General features: G+C 34.2%; 5 protein-coding genes across 9 annotated transcripts; 1 reads left to right on the top strand and 4 right to left on the bottom strand.

Annotated features, from left to right (window-relative positions):
* Positions 1 to 176: 176 nt before the first annotated feature.
* On the bottom strand, positions 177 to 7,095 carry CalpA (calpain A). Its single transcript, XM_089260761.1, has 13 exons — positions 6,968 to 7,095; positions 5,116 to 5,303; positions 4,072 to 4,248; positions 3,807 to 4,008; positions 3,537 to 3,657; positions 3,243 to 3,483; positions 2,548 to 3,177; positions 2,373 to 2,491; positions 1,471 to 1,513; positions 1,269 to 1,410; positions 1,003 to 1,206; positions 517 to 846; positions 177 to 445 (listed from the first exon to the last, which is right to left on the bottom strand). The coding sequence occupies exons 2-13, from the start codon at positions 5,287 to 5,289 to the stop codon at positions 360 to 362; spliced, it is 2,469 nt and encodes an 822-aa protein (XP_089116887.1). The 5' UTR covers positions 5,290 to 5,303; positions 6,968 to 7,095; the 3' UTR covers positions 177 to 359.
* A 308-nt stretch (positions 7,096 to 7,403) lies between these two features.
* gbb (TGF-beta family member glass bottom boat) lies at positions 7,404 to 9,513 on the top strand. The gene is made up of 2 exons (XM_089260989.1): positions 7,404 to 7,590; positions 7,647 to 9,513. Exon 2 carries the CDS (start codon positions 7,709 to 7,711, stop codon positions 9,023 to 9,025), a length of 1,317 nt encoding a protein of 438 aa, XP_089117115.1. The 5' UTR covers positions 7,404 to 7,590; positions 7,647 to 7,708; the 3' UTR covers positions 9,026 to 9,513.
* bgcn (benign gonial cell neoplasm) lies at positions 9,269 to 14,753 on the bottom strand. The gene is made up of 5 exons (XM_030387513.2): positions 13,192 to 14,753; positions 11,477 to 11,839; positions 10,463 to 11,416; positions 9,754 to 10,408; positions 9,269 to 9,597 (listed from the first exon to the last, which is right to left on the bottom strand). Exons 1-5 carry the CDS (start codon positions 14,669 to 14,671, stop codon positions 9,456 to 9,458), a joined length of 3,594 nt encoding a protein of 1,197 aa, XP_030243373.2. The 5' UTR covers positions 14,672 to 14,753; the 3' UTR covers positions 9,269 to 9,455.
* Pym (partner of Y14 and mago) lies at positions 11,900 to 12,809 on the bottom strand. Its single transcript, XM_018103188.3, has one exon. The coding sequence runs from the start codon at positions 12,695 to 12,697 to the stop codon at positions 12,104 to 12,106; it is 594 nt and encodes a 197-aa protein (XP_017958677.1). The 5' UTR covers positions 12,698 to 12,809; the 3' UTR covers positions 11,900 to 12,103.
* Positions 14,754 to 15,393: 640 nt separating the features above from the next.
* Positions 15,394 to 20,081, bottom strand: TBPH (TAR DNA-binding protein-43 homolog). Of its 5 annotated transcripts, XM_089262310.1 has the most exons (7): positions 19,670 to 20,035; positions 17,164 to 17,424; positions 16,784 to 17,094; positions 16,513 to 16,717; positions 15,821 to 16,452; positions 15,609 to 15,761; positions 15,394 to 15,542 (listed from the first exon to the last, which is right to left on the bottom strand). In XM_089262310.1, the coding sequence occupies exons 2-7, from the start codon at positions 17,402 to 17,404 to the stop codon at positions 15,474 to 15,476; spliced, it is 1,611 nt and encodes a 536-aa protein (XP_089118436.1). In that variant the 5' UTR covers positions 17,405 to 17,424; positions 19,670 to 20,035; the 3' UTR covers positions 15,394 to 15,473. The 5 variants fall into 5 exon arrangements, with proteins under 5 accessions (XP_089118436.1, XP_089118434.1, XP_089118433.1 ...); XM_089262308.1 differs by having other exon boundaries at positions 16,784 to 17,424; positions 19,931 to 20,081; XM_089262307.1 differs by having other exon boundaries at positions 16,784 to 17,424; positions 19,670 to 20,038.
* Between the last annotated feature and the right edge of the window lie 362 nt (positions 20,082 to 20,443).

Raw genomic sequence — 20,443 nt, 5'->3', positions numbered from 1 at the left:
ATCAATGCAATATATTAGAATATGTCAAGCCGTCCAATCGAAAAGCATTAGAAGTTTGAACTAAATCAATTTATTTTAGTTTGAAGAGCAATAGCTGTAAGAAAGTTAGATCAATAATTCGACAGATATATAACATGAATAAAATGCCTATAAACCAAATAACATGTTTGATCAAATTTTGATTTAGCGCTTTTAATTCAATGAAGGCAATTTGAGATTAGACAAAGAGATTTACAATTTCGGCTTTAAACTAAACAGAGTAAAAGACATTTGAAAATTTGTTCCACTGATTTGAAATATATAATAACGAGGAGACTTGTATTTAAAGATATATTTAAATAGAACTTCTGATAGATTTTCTATGAGTAAATTGTCTGTTCAATCCATTCCTCCAATGTAAACGTTGCAGTTTCGTTCTTTTCCGTATCTCTTTCTCTGAATATTTCTGAAATGAAACAATGTTAGATATAATCGAATATAATTTACAACTTATATATATAATATATTTTGAATTACCAATATATGTTTTTATTTTCACTGCACACATAAGGAAATCATCAAATGCGATCTTGCCATCTCTCGATCCATATCGATGACCCAAGGCATTTAGAACACGATTGTTTAAGTGGTAACCCGCTGAGTTGAGCGCCTCGCGTAGCTGAAAGCCTGAAATTCTCCCCGAATTCTCAGTGTCATATGTTTTGAATATAGCCTTCCATTTGGCGATATCCGAAAGTAAAGCCTCAAACTCCTCAAAGCCCAGTTTACCAGACTTATCTGCATCCAACATCGCCACCATCGAGCGGCAAACATCTTTGGAAAAGCCATGTGTCTCATCGACAATGGCTGTAATTTGGAATAAGAAATGTAATTAATAATAAATAAATTGCATAATGTTGTATTCAGCACATATCCTAGGCAGCTTATATTCTTAGAGAGTATCATAAATGTGAGTATTTTGTAATCTATATAATTTATGATATAGTAGTATATTTATATTACCTGCTGGGCTCTCTTCGATGAGTCTTTTGTTAGACTGATCATTCCCGCCCAGCTGTTCCTCAAACGGAGTGCCTTTAAGGAATGGTCCACATATTAAGGAAAGTAGGCCACAGGCATTTCCAGGTATTTCGTCCTGAGTGCCTGCCTGCGTTTCAAATGCATTATAAGTTGTCTGTCGGTTATAGACAACAGCCTTTGGTAAATCTATAATACAAAATTATTAAATATAGGTTCACTATATCACTTTTATTGCCGAATTAACTCACCATCGCGCATCGAATGATCTAATATTCTTTTTAGCTCCATCCAATCTACTTCCATATCCTTACCAGCAATGCTGTCAAATAATCTGCGCAAGCCTTCTTTTTGCGGATCGACGGGCTTTGGTGTTGGAAAACCTGGTATAACCTTATATCAAAGAATATATACATTAGTTTATTATTTTATTATATAGTCATATTGACTTACCTTATTCGAATCGTCACCGTAACCAACGTGATCATCATTTTCTCTATATACGGAAGTGAAAAATTGACATGATTGATGAGAATTGAAGTAGAATGATTTTTGAAATTATTATAATTATTTTACAAAGGTATTTTACATGTTGAAGATATAAGTAAATAAATGAAATGAAAGACACCAAAAATATTCATTGTTGATTGAAAATATTAACTAAATTTTTCGATATACTCTACAAATATAAATCTAATTTGATTGATGCAAATGAAAATGTTTTATTTTAATTAAAACAATAAATATAGACTTGTATTGCACAATTGATTTATTCGAAGGTTATTTACATTTGTAATCAAGTATATATAGAAGTATTATACAAGCAACAATTGTAATTGCTGAATGTCTTTTCAACAACTAAAGGATCATAGAAATATATATTTCTTGAAAGTCTTTGCAATAAAATACTAAATATATTAAATTGAAAATAAATTGTTAGAGCTTAATAAATAAATAATTCTATATAGATTAGCTGAGCATTTAGTGGACGGTTAGGATAGAGATATAGCAAAATGCATTAAAATAATACTCCAATATTAAGGAATTTTGGATTCTAGAAATTTAATACTCTAAAAGTTGCTTTAGACTTTTTAAGTAAGGGTATTTACTACATATTTCGAGCTCATTCTAACTGGCATTAGACCTCCCGCAATTATTTTCTCCGACAGCTATACAAATTTACGATCGAACAATACACATGCATACAGATTATTAATTATATACATAATCAATCACATACCCCGCATACCCCTTGAAAATTGCATTTCGCATTAATTAGACTGATTGGAAAAATAAATCTGCTGCCGAATTACATCTAATATACAAACTCTTCTTCATTTGCATTGTATACGCACTCCATATTATTTTTAGTTTCGGAGAAGACGCGAATGATGAACTCTCCTTCCTCGTTCGGATCAAAAGTTGAGGGCACAATGAGATAGTGGCCCGGAGGTAGATTAAATCGAGCGCATACCTATAAGAAGAGTTAAGTCAATGCGTTTAGATATTCCCCATTTACCGTTAACATACCTCTCGAGTGTTAATAAAGTGGGGCGATCGTCCCACGGAGGACTTGTACTTGAAGAAGTTAATTCCCTGTGGACGGTTTTCCAAATCACGTTCGGTTAGGCTATAAATAGCAAAACCAATTGTAAGGCACTCCATTCCCATATTGCGTTTGGATCTACGATTCTTTTGCATTAGCGCAACAATAACTGTGCAGTTGCCCTCCTCGTCCTGCTCATCGGGATCCACCAGGGTAATGATGTATTGAGGATTATGCCAAAATGTATCTAAGAAATTTCTGCAGCCACCTGCTGTGACGCCAGGTGTCCATTCACCCTCGTACATTGACATCTCCCATTTGCGTTTACCGCTGTGTGGATCGTCAGATGTCTTTGAGAAAGACTCTGGCGATAAATTGCAAAGCTCAACACGATCAAAATGAGTTAAGAAATCTTGGAATGTCATCCAAAATTCTCCATCTCTATCGAAGTTGAGACCAATTTCCTGCTTCTGTTCCTCGGGTATATAACGCCATTCAGGCGAGCTATCGCTCCATGGACCATTCCACTCTGCTTCATTTCCCCAAGGATTCCGCATGCGAATCATTGGAATCTTTCCTTGCCGATTCGGTGTCACGATATCAATGAGGCAAACCTGCGGACATTTATATATGCATAGCAATAAGTGAATATACTAAATATAAATAATAATAACAGTACTTTAGTAATAGAGTAAGCATGTCCTCGAATCAATCCTTGAGGCGTTTCAGCTTCCAGCACATTGGGATCTGCTTCAATCGAACAACCCATCATAGAGTTACGTTCAGCTGCTTTTTGGAGTATAGTAAACAAATTTGGTGGTGCCTCTTTAAGGTCAAACCATTCACTGACACCTCCTGTGAAATCTTCCATCGCCTCGCAAGTGGTGCCACCCTTAAGTGCTTCATACGATCCATGCAGTCTACGTTTATACAAATTAGTAGTATATAATAATTTTGTAATTAATTTACATACTTGGCATATGCTTTCTCCAAAAGGGCACTCCAGAATTCATTTTTCTCAGCCGAATGCATATAGAGCAACTCTCCTCGATACGTTGGCAAACGATCATCAATAATTACATCAACCCATTTACCTGATTATATATACGTAAAGAGTTATTATTTTTAAAATTTCTCTATACTTAAGCCAAAAACAATAAATATTATATTGTGATCAGGTCTAATAATAATTTAGAAGAGATGTATCAATTATCTATTTTTTCTACCCAAGAATATGTATTACCGTATTGCCAGAAGCGAAAATGAAATATTCCAGCGTAGTTTTCTTGAAAGCTCTGCTCTGGTGGTATTACACGGAAGAACAAGGATGATTCAGATGTCAAATTGGCAGTGGCAGCCAGTAGCCAGCAATCCCCAAGCTCGCCTTGTTGCACATCAAATCGAGAATAGCCTTCTACAAAGAATTGCGGATTTTCAACAATTTCCTGGAATTGCAAATTTCATTATTAATATTTAATCTCTTCAATTATTTTACAATTAGAACTTACATGAGGACGCAACCATTCTATATAGCGATCGGGGCGACGTGAGAACATAAGCGACTCATTGCTAGCCGGAAACAGTGGATCCTCAAACAGTGATCCGCTCGTCAAGCAGCTATTCAATATAGTTTCATAATCCTGCACCTCCGAATAGGGACCGAGATTCGATTGTGTTTCGCCCAGCTAGAAAAATATGTAATTGTTAATAAAATCGATATAGAGGGTTTTTAGGGGAATTTATGTTGCGGATAATTGAAGGAAATAGAATGAAAGACATCTATTTTATATAATTCTATAGAGAATATTACATTTAGAGGTACATATATATATTGTTATATATTTTACATATTTTTACAATATACATTTTAAAATTTCTTTAAAAAAAATTAAATATAATATAAATCATATTTTTAGAGAGCGACCTGCAGACTTTCTCCTGAGATTTGCCAACATCCGAAACACCCTTAATTGTTAAAAAAATATGTCTGTCAATTTCTTCAGTTCCATTACAGCTTCCTGTACAGGCACTTTTAAATCCGTGTTAATTTCCATAAATTATATCTTATCTTTATATAGTACACACAAAAAGAAAGCTAATCGTTTAATTGATTTAAAACTGATTTAAAAACCAGCAAATCTATAACTATTTTATTTGACAGTCTTAATATCAATATACATGTGTATATGTAAATGAAAAATAGTGTAAGTAGTGTAGTGAAGCTTAGCTAATAAAAATTTTATTGAGCTTTACTAATAAGTCATAGACATGTGTTTAGACAACTTAGGACTAGAAACAATTGCATTAAGAAACACGAACATACACACACATAGTATTTTAGACAATTAATTAGCCTTACTTACATTACCATAAAATATAGGTATAGGTGCACTATTCAATGGGCGCTATATTTTAAATTTTATTGTTTTTTTTTATGGTTAATTGACAGAAATGTTAGATGTGTATAAATGATATGAATGTCTAAGAGTATATATGTATATAGAGCACAAAATATATAGTAGATCATGCATTGCAATTAATTTATAGCTTACCACACGCATGTTCTTAATGCTTGGTAGGATTCGCTTTGTCTCCGATTCCTTTTTGACAAAGATTTCGTTTATGACGGAGCCAACGACTTCCTTGGCCGCGCCCATTGCTGCCTGGCCAGCGGCATTAAGAAACTCCTGGCCGGCCTGCTTAAAAAATCCTTTGAGTTCATCCATCTTGGAATGAGCACCTGAAAAGTAAAAGTTAAAGTGAATTTTGAATGAATGTTTATAAAATAAATGAAAGCAATTGTTTGATGTAATACCTATGGGTATAACCATTTTTTATTTATTTATTTTTATTTCTAATTGATAAATGACGGCAATAAAATTCGCCAAGTGAAGTTTAGAAAGTAAGTATACTATATAGTTCTATCTGACCGCTCTTGACTATAGCACTCTCAATGCTGTTCTGAATAAAATTTGTTCTATGTTATATCTTTATAGTTACATTTCTTACTGCTCTTAGACATTTACTTAATTTTGTTTAGCAAATGAACAGCTTGGGACAAGTTTTAAATTATCCCAGTGGTAATTATTTTGTCAGTATTAACTCAGAAATTATACATATATACATATTATTCTATGAAGTCACGCAATGAGACATACTTAATAGTCAAACTCATTCTGAGAACATTCGCAACAGAAACGCTATGAAAATAATCTTTAATAATAAATATAAAAGGTAAAATTTTAGAGCAAATTAAATTCCCATGAAATGGTTTTTTTTTTTCCTTTTTGAAATACAAATATAAATATTTATATTGGGCTTACTGAAATCTAGCATTCATTTGTTATCTTTGTAATTGTTTATAAAACTTGGCGGAATCGAAAGATAACTGGTATTTCTTGTTTATGTATTTTTTATTATTGAAGGAATTAATTATTTATGGAATATGTGAAGGAATTCGATATATGGATATTACCTACTAAAGAAGTTTTCAAAAGTTTTAGTTATTTTTAATAATATATAATTATTAATATTTAATGCAGTAATTCTTTGGATTTATATAAAACTATTTAAATAATTTTTTTTTATTCATTGCATTGAAATCTTTATAAGTTTTGTTCTATTATCTCAGACTTTATTTTTAAGTCCAACTAATTTTAAATTTCAGGGAGACAAATACCCGTTATTCTTCAAATATGAATACTATACAATCGCATACCATTGATATACCCCTTTTGGTGCCTTGCTAAACCACACGTAAATATATTTATTTTCTAATTCTTCATTCATATAAAAAACACTCATATCCAAATACATACATATAGAATTTGATGGTGACATCATATACATATCCAAATACATCTAGCCATATACATACATATGCTCGCACGTGTGTAACAATTTTTGTTCATTTTAGAACAGATGAGCTTGAACGTTTCTTGATCGGCATACAAACAAATAAATAGATATCTTTAATTCGCTTTTATTGGTGTATTCAATTATATATGTATTTGTTTGTATGTTTGTACAAACATATGTATGTATGTATGTATGTGTAGGAATGTCAACATTTTTTCTAAAATGAAAGTATCTCTGATACCACAATTCACATTTCTATGCAATGCCGCAAAACTGGTTTAATAACAAACTACGGAAATACGTAGTATATGTATATGAGCTACATACACATATATAAAATATTTTTATACATAGTATCTAGTCAATAATTATATTACTAATCATCGAAGCATCTATTTATAATATATATGTATTTGATACAACACAGTATTTGTAATTAAATAAATCATTTCTGTTTGACACTTGTGGAATCTTTTCAACAACAAAGTGCGTAAATATGTCAATATATATATTTAACAAAAAAGAAAACACTATGCAACTACTCACTTAAATAAGACTCGTTCGTATATTACGCTTGCACTCAACGAACTGTTACTGAATCTTTCTCTTTCAGAATGAGCAGCCAACTATTTGAGTACTTTGCTGATGAGCAATCAGCTGATGCCGAAAATACCAAAAAAGTTATCGATAATAAAGAAATTTGGCACGATAACTATTTTGATTTGAATAAATTAAGAGAAAGACTTAAAAATAATCCACGTTTTCATTACTTCAAAAACCTGTATGATCACAGGTATTTTAAATTTAATAATTTATAAATAATAAATAAATATTCTTTCCTATACCGCAACTACCGTGTTAACTCTTAATTTAACTGTTGTTTTACGGCAAACTACTATATTTTTTATTAATATTAATTATATAGTTGACAGTTGTTTTGTTAAGCAGATTTATTTAATTCAGTTCATATTTTATTTTATTTGAAACTGTGATACTTGTAAGAATAGTCACGGCTTACGAACCTTTGATAAAACGAGCTAGTTAACTAGTTCCGCAATTGCAACACACTGATGATCGTAGTGGCAGTCCTGCCAACTTGTTTGCAAATACCTAACTAAAAAAATGCATCCATGGGATTAAGATACATACAACGAATCTAATACTAGTGTGTATGTATTTTTAATGTACACATTTAAAAGTATACTAATAGAAAAGATCACAATAGAACAATCGTAGAAACAGTCTACATTGCTGGCAACTTAAAACAAACGACTTACTGTGAAAAACATGATGACACCATTGACTGGCGTTTTACCAACGCTTTTCGCAGTAATATTCATAATTTTTATTGCGCCTCAAGTCGAATCGACACAATCTGGAATATATGTCGATAATGGTAAAGATCAAACGGTAATGCAACGTGTACTAACCGACGATGACAAGCTGGATGTATCCTATGAAATATTGGAGTTCCTGGGAATAGCCGATCGTCCCATGCATCATCGCAACCACGGGCTGTCCCTAAGAAAATCGGCTCCAAAGTTTTTACTTGATGTTTATAATCGCATTACCGCTGAAGAAGGACTCACAATACAAAGTAGCAATGAGCACAGTCGCTCCAAGCGAGATCTAAATGAAAATGAGCAGAATTTTATAACTGATCTCGATAAGCGTGCAATTGATGAAAGTGATATTATAATGACATTCTTAAACAAACACAATCACAATGTTGAAGAGATGCGGCACGAGCATGGGCGTCGTCTTTGGTTCGATGTTAGCAATATACCAAATGATAATTACCTAATGATGTCCGAACTGCGCATCTATCAGAATTCAAACGAAGGCAAATGGATGACGACTAATAAACAATTTACAGTTACCGTCTATATGATCCGTTCTAGTGGATCGTCACAGAATACATTAGAGCCGCTTTCCTCGGTCAACACAACGGGCGATTATGTTGGCTGGCTGGAGCTGAATGTCACAGAAGCACTGCATGATTGGCGCATCAATCCGAATGAGAATCATGGCATCTATATCGGAGCACACGCTCTGAATAAGCCAGATCGTGAAATTAAATTGGATGACATTGGCTTGATACATCGCAAGATCAAGCTGGACGATGAGAATCAACCGTTTATGATTGGATTTTTCCGGGGTCCCGAACTGATCAAGGCCACAGCTTCGCACAATGCGCAAAGGCGTACCAAACGCAGCACATTGCATCAGCGAAAGAAGAGCAAATCGGAGCCGGTCAATCCTTTTGCGGAAAATATCGTTGAGAATACACGTAGCTGTCAGATGCAAACACTTTATATTGACTTCAAGGATCTGGGCTGGCACGATTGGATCATTGCGCCAGATGGCTACGGTGCCTTTTACTGCAGCGGTGAATGCAATTTTCCACTTAATGCACATATGAACGCTACGAATCATGCGATCGTTCAAACTCTGGTCCATCTGATCGAGCCGAAGCGAGTACCGAAGCCCTGCTGTGCCCCGACACGATTGGGGGCATTACCTGTACTCTATCACCTGAACGATGAGAATGTGAACTTGAAAAAATATAGAAACATGATCGTTAAGTCCTGTGGGTGCCATTAATTATATCAATTTATATAGTTTGTAAATCTACATTACCATTTACATGTACTTCCAATCTCGAATATATATATATATATACATACATGTATATATAAACCAAATGTATTATAAAAAGAATATGATTTTGTATTGTATTGAAAAAAAAATTCAACTGATTACAAATGAAATGATAATGCATTTTCCTATACATTCATGTCTGCAACTTATACACAATTAAGTTTCTAAATGAGATTACATATGTAATAATTTCAATTTCAATCTTATCATAATAATAGTAATACATAGTTATTGTAGTTGTACTATCCGTAACTATGCTTAAGTAACATAATTTATCCATAGTGATTTTCTGTTTGATTCTTGTTTTGAATCAATACTTAAAACGCTTTCAACTAGCTGAACGCCAACAGTACTACTGATTGTATAATTAATGTTAATTGTTATGTGTGTGTATCCAATGGTGTCGAAATGCAAATAAATCCATAATTAAATTCCCAACTCTCTTATCTAAAATAGTCAGTGCATGGAAGCCACCAAGAGTGGGAGCGGCTAGATTTAAGGATGCACAAGCTTGCCTATAAAAAAATAAATATGATTAAATGCAAACTCTGTTTGAATTAGTACCGTAAAAATTCTCTAGTCGGCAGAGCCTGCTGTTTATCAACGCATACAATGAACAACATATGGGTTTCAGGGTGATACAAATGTGATTCAAATTTTCTTATACTTACTGAATTTCTCTTGATGCAATTTTATTTCTAAAATACTCCTTTAAAACAAATTTATCATTTTGTATCTGAACTCGACAAATGCTCAATACAACATCCGGGTTTTTCGAATACAATATAACAAATATGTATCTAGTAGTTGTTTCAATTGGCCTTACAAACTTGCCGAGGACACTTTCAGCATAGGGCACATTGCTTTCACTATAAAAACTTCCCGCATTGTTCTCTGTATAGAACAAAAAGTAATGCTTCTCCATACGATGCATAGCATTAATATTACAGGTTTTTTGCTGCCAGGTGAAGTGTGAATTGATCGTCAGCAAATAGTGATAGGGTAAATTAAAAGTAGGACGAAGTCCAAAGCTGGAACAGTGCAGAAACCCAGCAGCTTCGTCTTCAATTTCCAATATTTTAGTTAACGTTTCGAGGAGTGAACCCTTCAGCGGATCTCTAGATTCATTTCGCCACTTGTCCAATACGCAGCAATATCTTAGAAAATATTGATAGACTTTAAAGAACTCTTGACGTATTTTAATTAGAAGATCAAAATCGAATTTTGATACGATCAACCAGATCCATTCGTCTATGAAAAAGTTAACGTCGCCTTTATCTGACGATGAAACCTCTGAGATATGCTCATAACTCTGGTTTTCAGAGCCTGAAAAGATAGTAGAATATTAGATTAAACATGTAGATCATTTGGAATACCTACCCGAAAACATAGCCACAGCCAATGGACTCACAGCAGTTGCATATCTGATAATATTTTTTTGCTTCGTGCAGACGAGCCAATGCGCAGTAGTTTGAAACGGTTCTAAGAATTTGCGCAAAATCGAATTCGGATGCAAATACACTTTTGATGACTGACAGGAACGCAAAGTGTTATGCTTCTGATCCACAGCACAAATATCAGGATACATGCCGGCCGTCAAAGCAGCTTTAACCACAGGCCAATTCTTCGATTGCATGTTAATGCTCTGAAAGCATAATTGGCCATCGCTGTGTATCAAATGGGCAGCTCGCAAGGAGTTAATAATTTTGATGCGCTTCAGGTTCACCTGCTCCATAAGGCCGTTACGCACGAGTTCATATTCGTCAGTTAGGCACAGGGACAAATTTTCATTTTGGAAGTGTGCTTGCCATTCTTGGAAAAGATGTACAAAGATTATGTGATCTGATAAATGACCCTCTGCCAAACGAGCACGTTCTTCTTTGATACAATTCTGTATATAAATTGTAAATTGACTCCACTTTGAGTCAATGTCTTCGTTGAAGGGCAGACTCAATGGATCTGCTGTGCACAACGAGCTGACAATGGTTAATATCGGATCCAAACATTGTAGTAAAATGCCAAAGACTAAAGTTCTACCCAGTTGACAAGACACGGGTAAGTCTATCAAACGAATGCCAAGCAGGGTCGCAGCCTCCGATTCATCCAATACTTCAATCTTCTTCAGGAAGGCCACAGTCTGGTGGATGCTTAAGGGGGGAGGCGGCGTGATAGTGTATGCTAGATATTCACTAATACATACACTGGGACACAATAACTTGACAGTCAAGCAGATTTTGTCCAATTGCATTGTCTGCATCGGCGGCTGGCTGAATTCATTTAACTTTTCGAAAATTTCCCTTGACATTAAGCGAAAACAATGTTTTTCACTGAAAGCTGAAATTATATAATAATCATGATATAACAGAATCTTGGTAATCTGCTTGTGTAACCAACCTTTATCGATGCCATTATCAAGTAACAATTGTCTTCTCAAAAGACTATCTTTTGCTGCCCATTCATACCGCTCCTCAGTGCTATTGCTGATCCCATCATATATGGACTTTATCTGACATGCTGTATCTATTAGATATTGAAATTCTATTGGAATCGGCATTGATTCGACTATATCTGTAGCCAAGACAATTTTGCATGTCTTTGTTTGGGATTTTGTCAATGAATGCAAATACTCTTTGTCCATGTCCTTGTGCAGCAAGAATATGGCAAACTCTTGCAAATTTCCTGTTAAAAAATTACTCAACAGCATATAGTTGAGCTTAGCTAAATGATAATAACTCGGCAAAATGATCAATATGTTTCCTGTAAAACAAAAATATATAAATGATAATATAGATGAAAATAAGTAATACACACAGAAAATTCGCCTGCATCGTTTCACTTTTATTTATAAAATAATTTAAAATAATAAAACACTTTTCTTCTTGTCGCTAATCGTATCAAAAAATTGAACAGTTCAAACGGATACACACACATTTTTAAAACAGATGTATGCTGCATATAGTAGATTACTGTTAAATTACAATTATTAAAACTATTTAACAGACACGAGACAGACAATGCGAACTATGTATGTTGTATGGCAATAGAACTCTCCTCAAGTGCTTTTAGTTGATTTAAGATTTGCGGCTTCTTTTTAACCTTTTCCATTTGATCTTTGTCAAGTTTGTTGGAATCGCCTGATTGAATTTTACTCTCTATTTGCTCAATTTCTCTGATTTTCTTTTTCAATTTTTTGATTTGTTTCGCTAAATCCACCTCAGGGTCTTCGGCAAGCGTAAGTTTCTTATCTAAAGTTTTCGTTAATTTAGATATTTCCGGATCCTTTGGAGATTCATTATTCGTAGAGTTGGGCGGCTTAGCGTTTGTCGTTTGTTTGGCAGCAACTTTAGTTAATTGTTGCTTCTCCACTTTTTTCTCGATAGCCTTCTCCTTCTTTTCGCGCACCTTTTTCATCTCCGCGGCTAAAATTGGGCACATGCCTGGCGGGACGCCCGTTTGTCTCTGGGCAATAAATTGTTTGCCCTTGCTTTCGTACAGCGGCACTTCTTCTTGGGGTACGTATCCGTCTTTCACTCGTCGTGCCTTGCGCCAAGTGCCATCTGGCCGCTTGGATGCGGGAATCACTTTTCCTTTATTGCCTTCCAAATTCGTATTCATTTTTATTAAACAATACCACTTTAAAATGTCGTTTTGGTCAAAAAACAATATTCTAATAGCAATGCCGAATATATCGATACACACATAGAGATGGACCACCAATAGTACAAGTTCTCAAAGTGAACCACTCGTGCTTTTAACAAATCTAATTGGTGGAGCTTTAAGAGTATAAATATGGGTGTACGAGTTGATTTTTTAAGTAATGGTGCATTTTAGTAAGTTGCCATATATCTGATATCTTATAAGCTATCGCCAATGAATAGAATAGAATGTGACTAATATTTAATATATAATTCCTCTATGAAATTTGATTAAATAAAATAAAAAGTACATAGAGTTATTTAAACTCTAATTGGAATAAATACTATCGATAGTTTAAGAATTGGATTAAGCTTGGTGAGATTGTATCCGGAAGACTATGAAAACAATCAACATAATTTTAATTTCTAACTTATTTTAAAAAAATACATATATTCAAAAATATAATATCTTACCAGGCGAATAGCGGCGTTTGCCATATATGAGATATATTAAATCCACTATCATATCGTAATCTACAAATTGTGGCATTGCGTTCTTCGTAACGAACCCATGGAGACAGAAATTATTAAGAATATCGAGGCACTCGTCATTTCCATTAGCAGCTGCAATAGTTATAGCGCTCTCATGGCATTCGTTCACGATATTTGGATTGGCACCCATGAACAGCAGCAATCGCAGATGATGCACTCTGCCCAGTTGGGCAGATATATAGAGCGCTGTTTTCCCAGTAACTGAGTGCTGATAGTCCACTGGCACCATTTCGTAGTTGATTGCGTAGAGCAATGGACGTATGGCCACATCTGTGCCAATTTCCTCGTATGCCTGCAGACATTTATCCAATTGAATATTCCTCTGATTTTTATTTCTAAACATTTGTCGTTGATTTTTGTAAATCTCCGGACCTTTATCAATAGTCTCTGTGGAAAGGCTCTGCTGGATGTCTTCCAAATATGAAATGTTGAGCTTAATCAAATTTGAGGTCTTTATAAAAAAATGTGAGCCTTCACCAAAATAATTCACAAATTGCTTAGCGTCGCCTGCCTGCGATAGCAATATGATTCTCAGATCTCGTTCCATTAATAATGCTTGCTTTAACTCATAAAGCAAAATGTCAGTATATGGAGCGTGCAGATGCACATCATTTACAATAAAATATGAAATTTTATTAAATCTATTTTTGGAGCTCTTGTTAAACAAAGTGCGTAGAAAGTATTGGGCAGTCGTGTAGACAACTTGCGCTCCAGAGCAATTGGTATTGTGCTGTGGCAGCTGGATTCCCACAGTTTCTCCAATATTTTCGCCCAAGCATTCGGCGAAACGTTCACAGTTATACATCGCTACAATTTCCTCTTCTTCGATACAAATTATATGATCGTTCTTATTCTGCGATTCGATATCCTTTAAAATTATTAACGGAAATAATGTGGATTTATCCAAGGAAAGATTGCCATCGAACACGGTCACGCGATGAGTATTAATTAAATCAAGGATCTCGGTGGAGCGCGAGTTATTTAAAGCATTTGTAAAGCGCGTGCTGGATTTGTTCCTTGCAGCTGATTGCCTCAGACCTGGAAACGATATATAAATCGATGGTGCTTGAACAGTCCAGCGGTTGGACACGCAATCTTCATCCTTTTCCCCGACGCCTATACGTGCAAATAATGTAAACATACTCATTACACTCGATGGCGTCAAAGTCAACGATTTTGGCTCTTCCAAGTAATGATTGCATGTTTGCCTATAAACCTTCACACATTCCTGTCCATGCCTTAAAACCAACTGTGATCGCAGACCCAGCTCACGCGCTGCATTTATAAGTACAGAGTTATCACACGTCCGGAATGTGCAAGAAAATTGTTGGCAGCACCGACGACCAGCAATAAAATATAGTAATTGCTGTGGAATAAACTTGCTTTGTATCGTTTTATCCATTTCTGATCTACTGATCCTCGACTGTTCGAAATTTCACCGCACACCGTATATGTATATGTAACTTGCTTCTACATGTTCACTAATATCCAACCATTTCTTAGAAATTTTCCCTGAACACTGAAAATCATCTGCTTGTCCGTTAAAGTCAAATCTCTATAATCTATTCGGAACAACGGAATGAAACAGAAAAGTGTACGCACAACTTTTTCGATTACTTTTAGCCGTTTGTGATGAATATTTTCAATTCATATTTGATAATAAAATTATTATTATTATATATATTATTATTAAATTATTTCCATTGAATTGAGAGAAGTAATTATTTACAAACATATAATATTTTTATAAGCTTGCATATGCTCTTAAAATTTATATAAAATTTTTGCATATACATACATTATTTCATATTTAGTAAGTTTATGCAAGTAAAACTAAGTAATTAGACCTTTTAAAGCAATGTCTGCACATCCATTGAGGTGAGGAGGAACGATGCGAAAACCGCATCAGAATGCGTTCACATTTCTGACCACTAAAAGCAATTATCGCCTGCCGATGAAACTCGACAATTAATCGGTATACGATCAAGATTTTTGTGCGTAGCTGCTCCAAATTACTTTCTTTACAGTTTGCTTACTTTGTGTTCCACTTCATTTTGCTTCCTCATAAATAACGCATTTGCCATACCCCCGATAAAGTTATAAACATTAAGACAAATATTAAAATTTAGTTTTTGAATTAAAACTGATTTAATTCGATATTAATCGTACCATAATGGTAAAGAGCTTTACAGTTAGTTATTTATTTAGAGAAAATTTGATTTGTCCACAGAGTTTTGAGAGCCACTGCTTTGATTTGACCAGGAGTTACCATTCTGAAAAATATATATATATTGTTGATTAAGTATTGCTTGACATTGATCCACCAGGTATGCGCTTACCTGCTGATCATTAGAAGCTGAATTATCACCTTTGATCATACTGCCAGATCCGGAATTGTTTGGATTGTTTGGTCCTTTGCGGCTACCAGAGTTCATGTTAGAGTTAGAATGCCCTCCGTTGTTTTGAGCCATCCACGATAAAAAGTTGCCTCCCTGAGAAGTAACTGAAAGAGTTTTTTGTTTGAAACAATCATATTGTATAGAAGGCTTGCCTGCTGATCCTGGTTTTGATTTTGCAGCTGATTGCCAAGAAGGCTCCACTGATTCAACGCAGCAGCAACCAAAGCAGGGTTCATCGGCAATGAGTTTAAATTAAGTCCGACGCCTAAAGGGTTGTTCATGTTTTGCCCTTGATTTGAAGAGCTGGATCCTTGCGAATTTATGCCTAACGCTTGAAGGTTAGGCATGTCCAAATGTCCCCTGTTCATCCAACCGCTATTGCCTACGTTGCCATTGTGTGGCTGGTTCATGCCATGAAAATTATTCTGCCTATTATAGGGAATACCTGCATCTTGGCGGTTCATATTGCCACCACTATTATGATTACTACTATTCGTGTAACCCCCGCCCAAATTTCCACCATAATTATTATTGCTACCCATTCCGTAGCCACCACTGCCAATGTTGCTGTGACTATTGCCGATTGCAGTGTTATCACCTCCGTGTAGATTGTGTTGATTATTACCTCTATGATGTCCGCTACGGCCAGAGTTCATGTGATTCCCTTGTGGATGATACGAATGCATTCCAAAGTTATTTCCAGAATTATAGTTGTAGTTTTGGCCTTGATGGGTCCGGTTTTGCTCGGCCTTGGGGGCAGCATTGGAAACGTGAACCGATACCCCTAAAAGAGAATTCAACGATTAATAAACAATGCTTAACATATCAATAAAGTATTGTTTACCTTTAATTATATGATCTTCACCACACAGAGATTGTGCTACATCGGGATCAAGAAACGTGACAAAACTAAACGCCCGAAATGGTCGGGGAATAAAAACGTCGGTGACCTCGCCAAACTTTGAAAAGTATTCGCGGAGATCATCTGAGTTGATATCCTCTGTGCAACGACCAACAAATACTTTACACGGCACTTGATGGCCCATGCCCTGGAAATTAAATTAGATAATATATTAATAAGGTTTTCTGCTTAATGTGAAATGTATTGACATTACCTTGGAATTGGGAACTTTGACTTCACACCATCTTCCATCGATCAGATGCCTATTTGCTAGAACCCGCATTTGCGCTTCATATGAACCGAAACGTACAAATCCGAATCCCTTTGACTGTCCCGACTTGACATCTTTTTTTATTTGCGCCATCAGCACTTCGCCATAGCTCTCAAAGTACTCCCGTAAACTGTCTTCGGTCGTTTTCCAGGCCAGTCCCAAAACAATCAAATCAGTGCATCGTAAACGGGTTTCAATTCGTTTTGTTTTTGCCGTTGAGTTTTCCAAGTTATCATCACTCTTACGTTTGTTCTCTATGGGAGGCAATATGGGGCGATAAGGACTGTCGAGCTGTTCGGCAGAGCTTCTGTTAATTTCAATACCTTTTGGAAACACACAAAAGTAGACGTATTCCCCCCAACCCGAGTCTACATTTGGTGGAAAAAGTCTGCCCTCATTTGAACGAACGCCACGCACAGCCTTCGAGTCCATATTCCTGTATTTGAGGCCGCACGAACCAGGAAACTGGGCCTGTAGCGTGGAAATTAACAATGTCCCATCCTCTTCAGCAGGCAGCTCGATAGGCTCATCACCCTCCTCCTCGGATACTTGTACGAAATCCATTTTGCGTTTTTCTCAAAAGTCTAAAAGATTGATAAGATTTTGCATATAATTTATATGATTCTTTAATATATATATTATTTAATTGTTATCTACGCCATCATTCAATCAACTCTGATATATACTTCATATACATGTAATCTCATTCTTAACAAACTTTCCTCGAAAAAAAATAATAAATTCACTCACTCAGACAAATATATTGTTCACACATTGTTTTTGTATTTGCCTATTCAGTGTGTGTACTATATATATAAAAAAAAAAAAAAAATTAAATATACTATAAAAATAGTGTCCTCAATTTTCTTGACTTCTTTAAAATTGTTTAAGATTTAAGTAATTATTCTGTCTTCTAAGCTCATATAAGTAAGATTTTCTATGTGTGTGCCTAAATATATAATTTTTTTTTTTTTTTTGCATAGAAAAAGAAAACTAAGTATATGACATTTAAAATTTTGATATTTTATATCTATTCTACTCAATTTATTTCTCAAGTTCCTCTATTATTCTATGTGTCAAAATTTAATATTGCATTAGTTTTTTATTTTCATAAAAATTACAAAACTGGTTTCTTATCTCTATTCAAATGAATAATTGGGAATTCGGTAAAATGTGTCTTCATATATAATAAAATTATTCTGGAAAATATATTAGTTCAACGTTTAAAAAAGTATTTTCTGTAACTTGTCTTGGAAGTTGTGTGGACATTTCGATTTTTCGAATATAAAATCTTAATCTCAACATTCAATAAAAAGCAAAATACATATTTACTCACGTACATACACTAATATTTATACACATACTCGTACAGACACACGTATCCACAAATACATATAAATATACAAATGCACATTCATAAACACATACTCGTATTTCATATCTTCCAAACAGACAGCTCACAGACCTTTCCTTTAAGCACACTGCTCAATAACATTCAAAATCCCATTGATTCACATCTGGGAAACTAAACTGTCTGAATTTCATAAATAAAGTCTGGTGTCACGATATCATAAACAATTGACGTTTAATACATTTAAACTATGCCCATTTGTATATAATCAGATTTAATATGCTATTTATTAGATCGACTCTCTTTTAGATAAGTAATAAAAAGTTCTTTAGTTATTCAAAAAGAAAATTATATAAAATTACTCGATAGTTTATGAAGTCCATTGTATAAGACCCTACTATTTAGAGATATAATAAAGATGAGCTCTTCTACCAGGAGTTAGCAATAGCTCAAACTAAACTTAGTAGCTGCATCAGTTGTGTTTAGTACAAAAATACAATATTAATTTCAAAGTTTTTCGATGTTATATTTTTACTCAAACCTTTTTTCAAAATAAAATAAATATTAAAATTTGCCGCTCTATTATAAATAATTATTAATAGTGGACACAAAATTTTAGCATTTTAAAATACAAAATATCATTTTATTTTTTAGTAAAATAATTATTATTATTTATATCCAAACTTCAAAACTGTACCAAGAATTTCTTCTAAATTGATATAAACTATTAGGTCACTTTTTCAAAGATTTCCGGAATACATATACATATGAATTATATTTAATATTTAAAAGCATTCAAGTTGACAATATTATTATATTATTATATATGGTAAGCTAAAAATAATAAGAAAAAAAAAACGTAGTTAATTTTCTGTACTAAAATATATATGAATATTACTCTTAATACCCTTGCAGTATGTCAGGTAAATGAGGACGGCACATGTACATATTTATGTATTTCTATACACATGTACTTATGTATGTATGCATGTGTGATCAGTTATAGGGCAAGTCGCTAGACGGGGATCTTAGGCGATTGTCACAAATGACAGCTGCATCTGTCACCCACCACGGAATATATTTATTAAGCTACCATAAAATTGTGTCGATTGAAATTTACATCTGTTATATGATTGCAAGAATATTTAAAAATCGGCTTGCCGATGCATTTTCTGTAACCTTGATTTAATTTGAAACTAAAAGTTTTATATATTTTCATAATCAATATTTAAAAGCAGTTTTGTTTTGCATACATATGTATGTATTTACGAATATGTAAAGAAATATGATATCGACTTTACACGTTTTTTCATATCTACATACATATGCCAACGAATGAGTACATGGTACAGCACATGTATAATTTCTGCTAATACATACACATGTACATACATGCACATGTATGTATGTATGCGTGTAGTCACAAAAGTTGGTTTGCGATAAGGCCCTCCTAAATGGGGTTATACAACAATTCTTACACTATTAATAAGGGGTTAGTAGTAACACTACAGGATGTAATGCCTTCAATATATGTATGTATGTTTTCAGTACAGCTCACACACGTAATATTTCTGTTGTATATTTCCTTTTAACGCTCGCTCTCTCACAAGATTCACACACAGTCAGAACCAGATCGAAGTCACTTTTCTTTTCACGCTCGAATCTCGACACAACACACGCTAGGTCAATATGCACATCCACTTTTTAATAAGTGCGTAATAAATATAAAGAATATTTACAATTTCGTTTTTAAAAAATTTGATTTCGTAAAGTACACCATTTCTCCTTGCAAAAAATTCAAGATAAAATTTTGTGTATGTATACTAGTGATGCACAATAAAACATCGACGCTACGATATATCGTTTCACGTCTCAATGACGCCTGCCGGTATTCAATCGATACTTAAAAACGAAAATCGATTAATGATTTACTTGCTTACTGTTATGTGAAGTAAACAACATATTTACAATGACCAACATTTAGTTACATATTGTTATAAAAAAGCCTTTGTCTATAATTTTATTTCTGATATTTTGTAAGATAAGCGAAAGGCATAAAATCGAAATGGATTTCCGTTCAGGCGGCAACAAAATTCTAGTTGTAAGGGATGCAAGTAGAGCATAAATCAGATGTGAATTGAAAGCTATCTAAATATATCGCGCTTATACGTTAGAGGATTCAAGATGTAGAAAATATTATTTGTACGTGTCCCAGAGGTTTATTTGTTCGTCTCCGTTTTAGCACAAAGTAT

Source organism: Drosophila navojoa, chromosome 5 (genome assembly GCF_054131105.1).
Source record: "Drosophila navojoa isolate 15081-1374.11 chromosome 5, UAZ_NAV_1.0, whole genome shotgun sequence".
Classification (NCBI taxonomy): Eukaryota; Metazoa; Arthropoda; class Insecta; order Diptera; family Drosophilidae; genus Drosophila; species Drosophila navojoa.
The sequence above is the reverse complement of the archived record's forward strand: the minus strand, read 5'-3'. Positions and strand labels throughout refer to the sequence as shown.

Bases quoted from the DNA above. Each gene is read 5' to 3' on its own strand.
- CalpA (XM_089260761.1), bottom strand. From the start codon at position 5,289: ATGGATGAACTCAAAGGATTTTTTAAGCAGGCCGGCCAGGAGTTTCTT. The intron at 3,484-3,536 runs GTATGTAAATTA...GTATAAACGTAG, and splicing joins TTGGAGAAAGCATATGCCAA to ACTGCATGGATCGTATGAAG. The intron at 1,514-2,372 runs GTGCGTATACAA...TTCCGTATATAG, and splicing joins GAAACTAAAAATAATATGGA to AGAAAATGATGATCACGTTG.
- gbb (XM_089260989.1), top strand. From the start codon at position 7,709: ATGATGACACCATTGACTGGCGTTTTACCAACGCTTTTCGCAGTAATA.
- Pym (XM_018103188.3), bottom strand. From the start codon at position 12,697: ATGAATACGAATTTGGAAGGCAATAAAGGAAAAGTGATTCCCGCATCC.
- bgcn (XM_030387513.2), bottom strand. From the start codon at position 14,671: ATGGATAAAACGATACAAAGCAAGTTTATTCCACAGCAATTACTATAT. The intron at 10,409-10,462 runs GTAGGTATTCCA...CTATCTTTTCAG, and splicing joins GGCTGTGGCTATGTTTTCGG to GCTCTGAAAACCAGAGTTAT. The intron at 9,598-9,753 runs GTAAGTATAAGA...ATTTTTTTATAG, and splicing joins ATTGCATCAAGAGAAATTCA to GCAAGCTTGTGCATCCTTAA.
- TBPH (XM_089262308.1), bottom strand. From the start codon at position 17,404: ATGGATTTCGTACAAGTATCCGAGGAGGAGGGTGATGAGCCTATCGAG. The intron at 15,762-15,820 runs GCAAGCCTTCTA...GTTACTTCTCAG, and splicing joins ATCAAAACCAGGATCAGCAG to GGAGGCAACTTTTTATCGTG. The intron at 15,543-15,608 runs GTAAGCGCATAC...TATATTTTTCAG, and splicing joins CAGCTTCTAATGATCAGCAG to AATGGTAACTCCTGGTCAAA.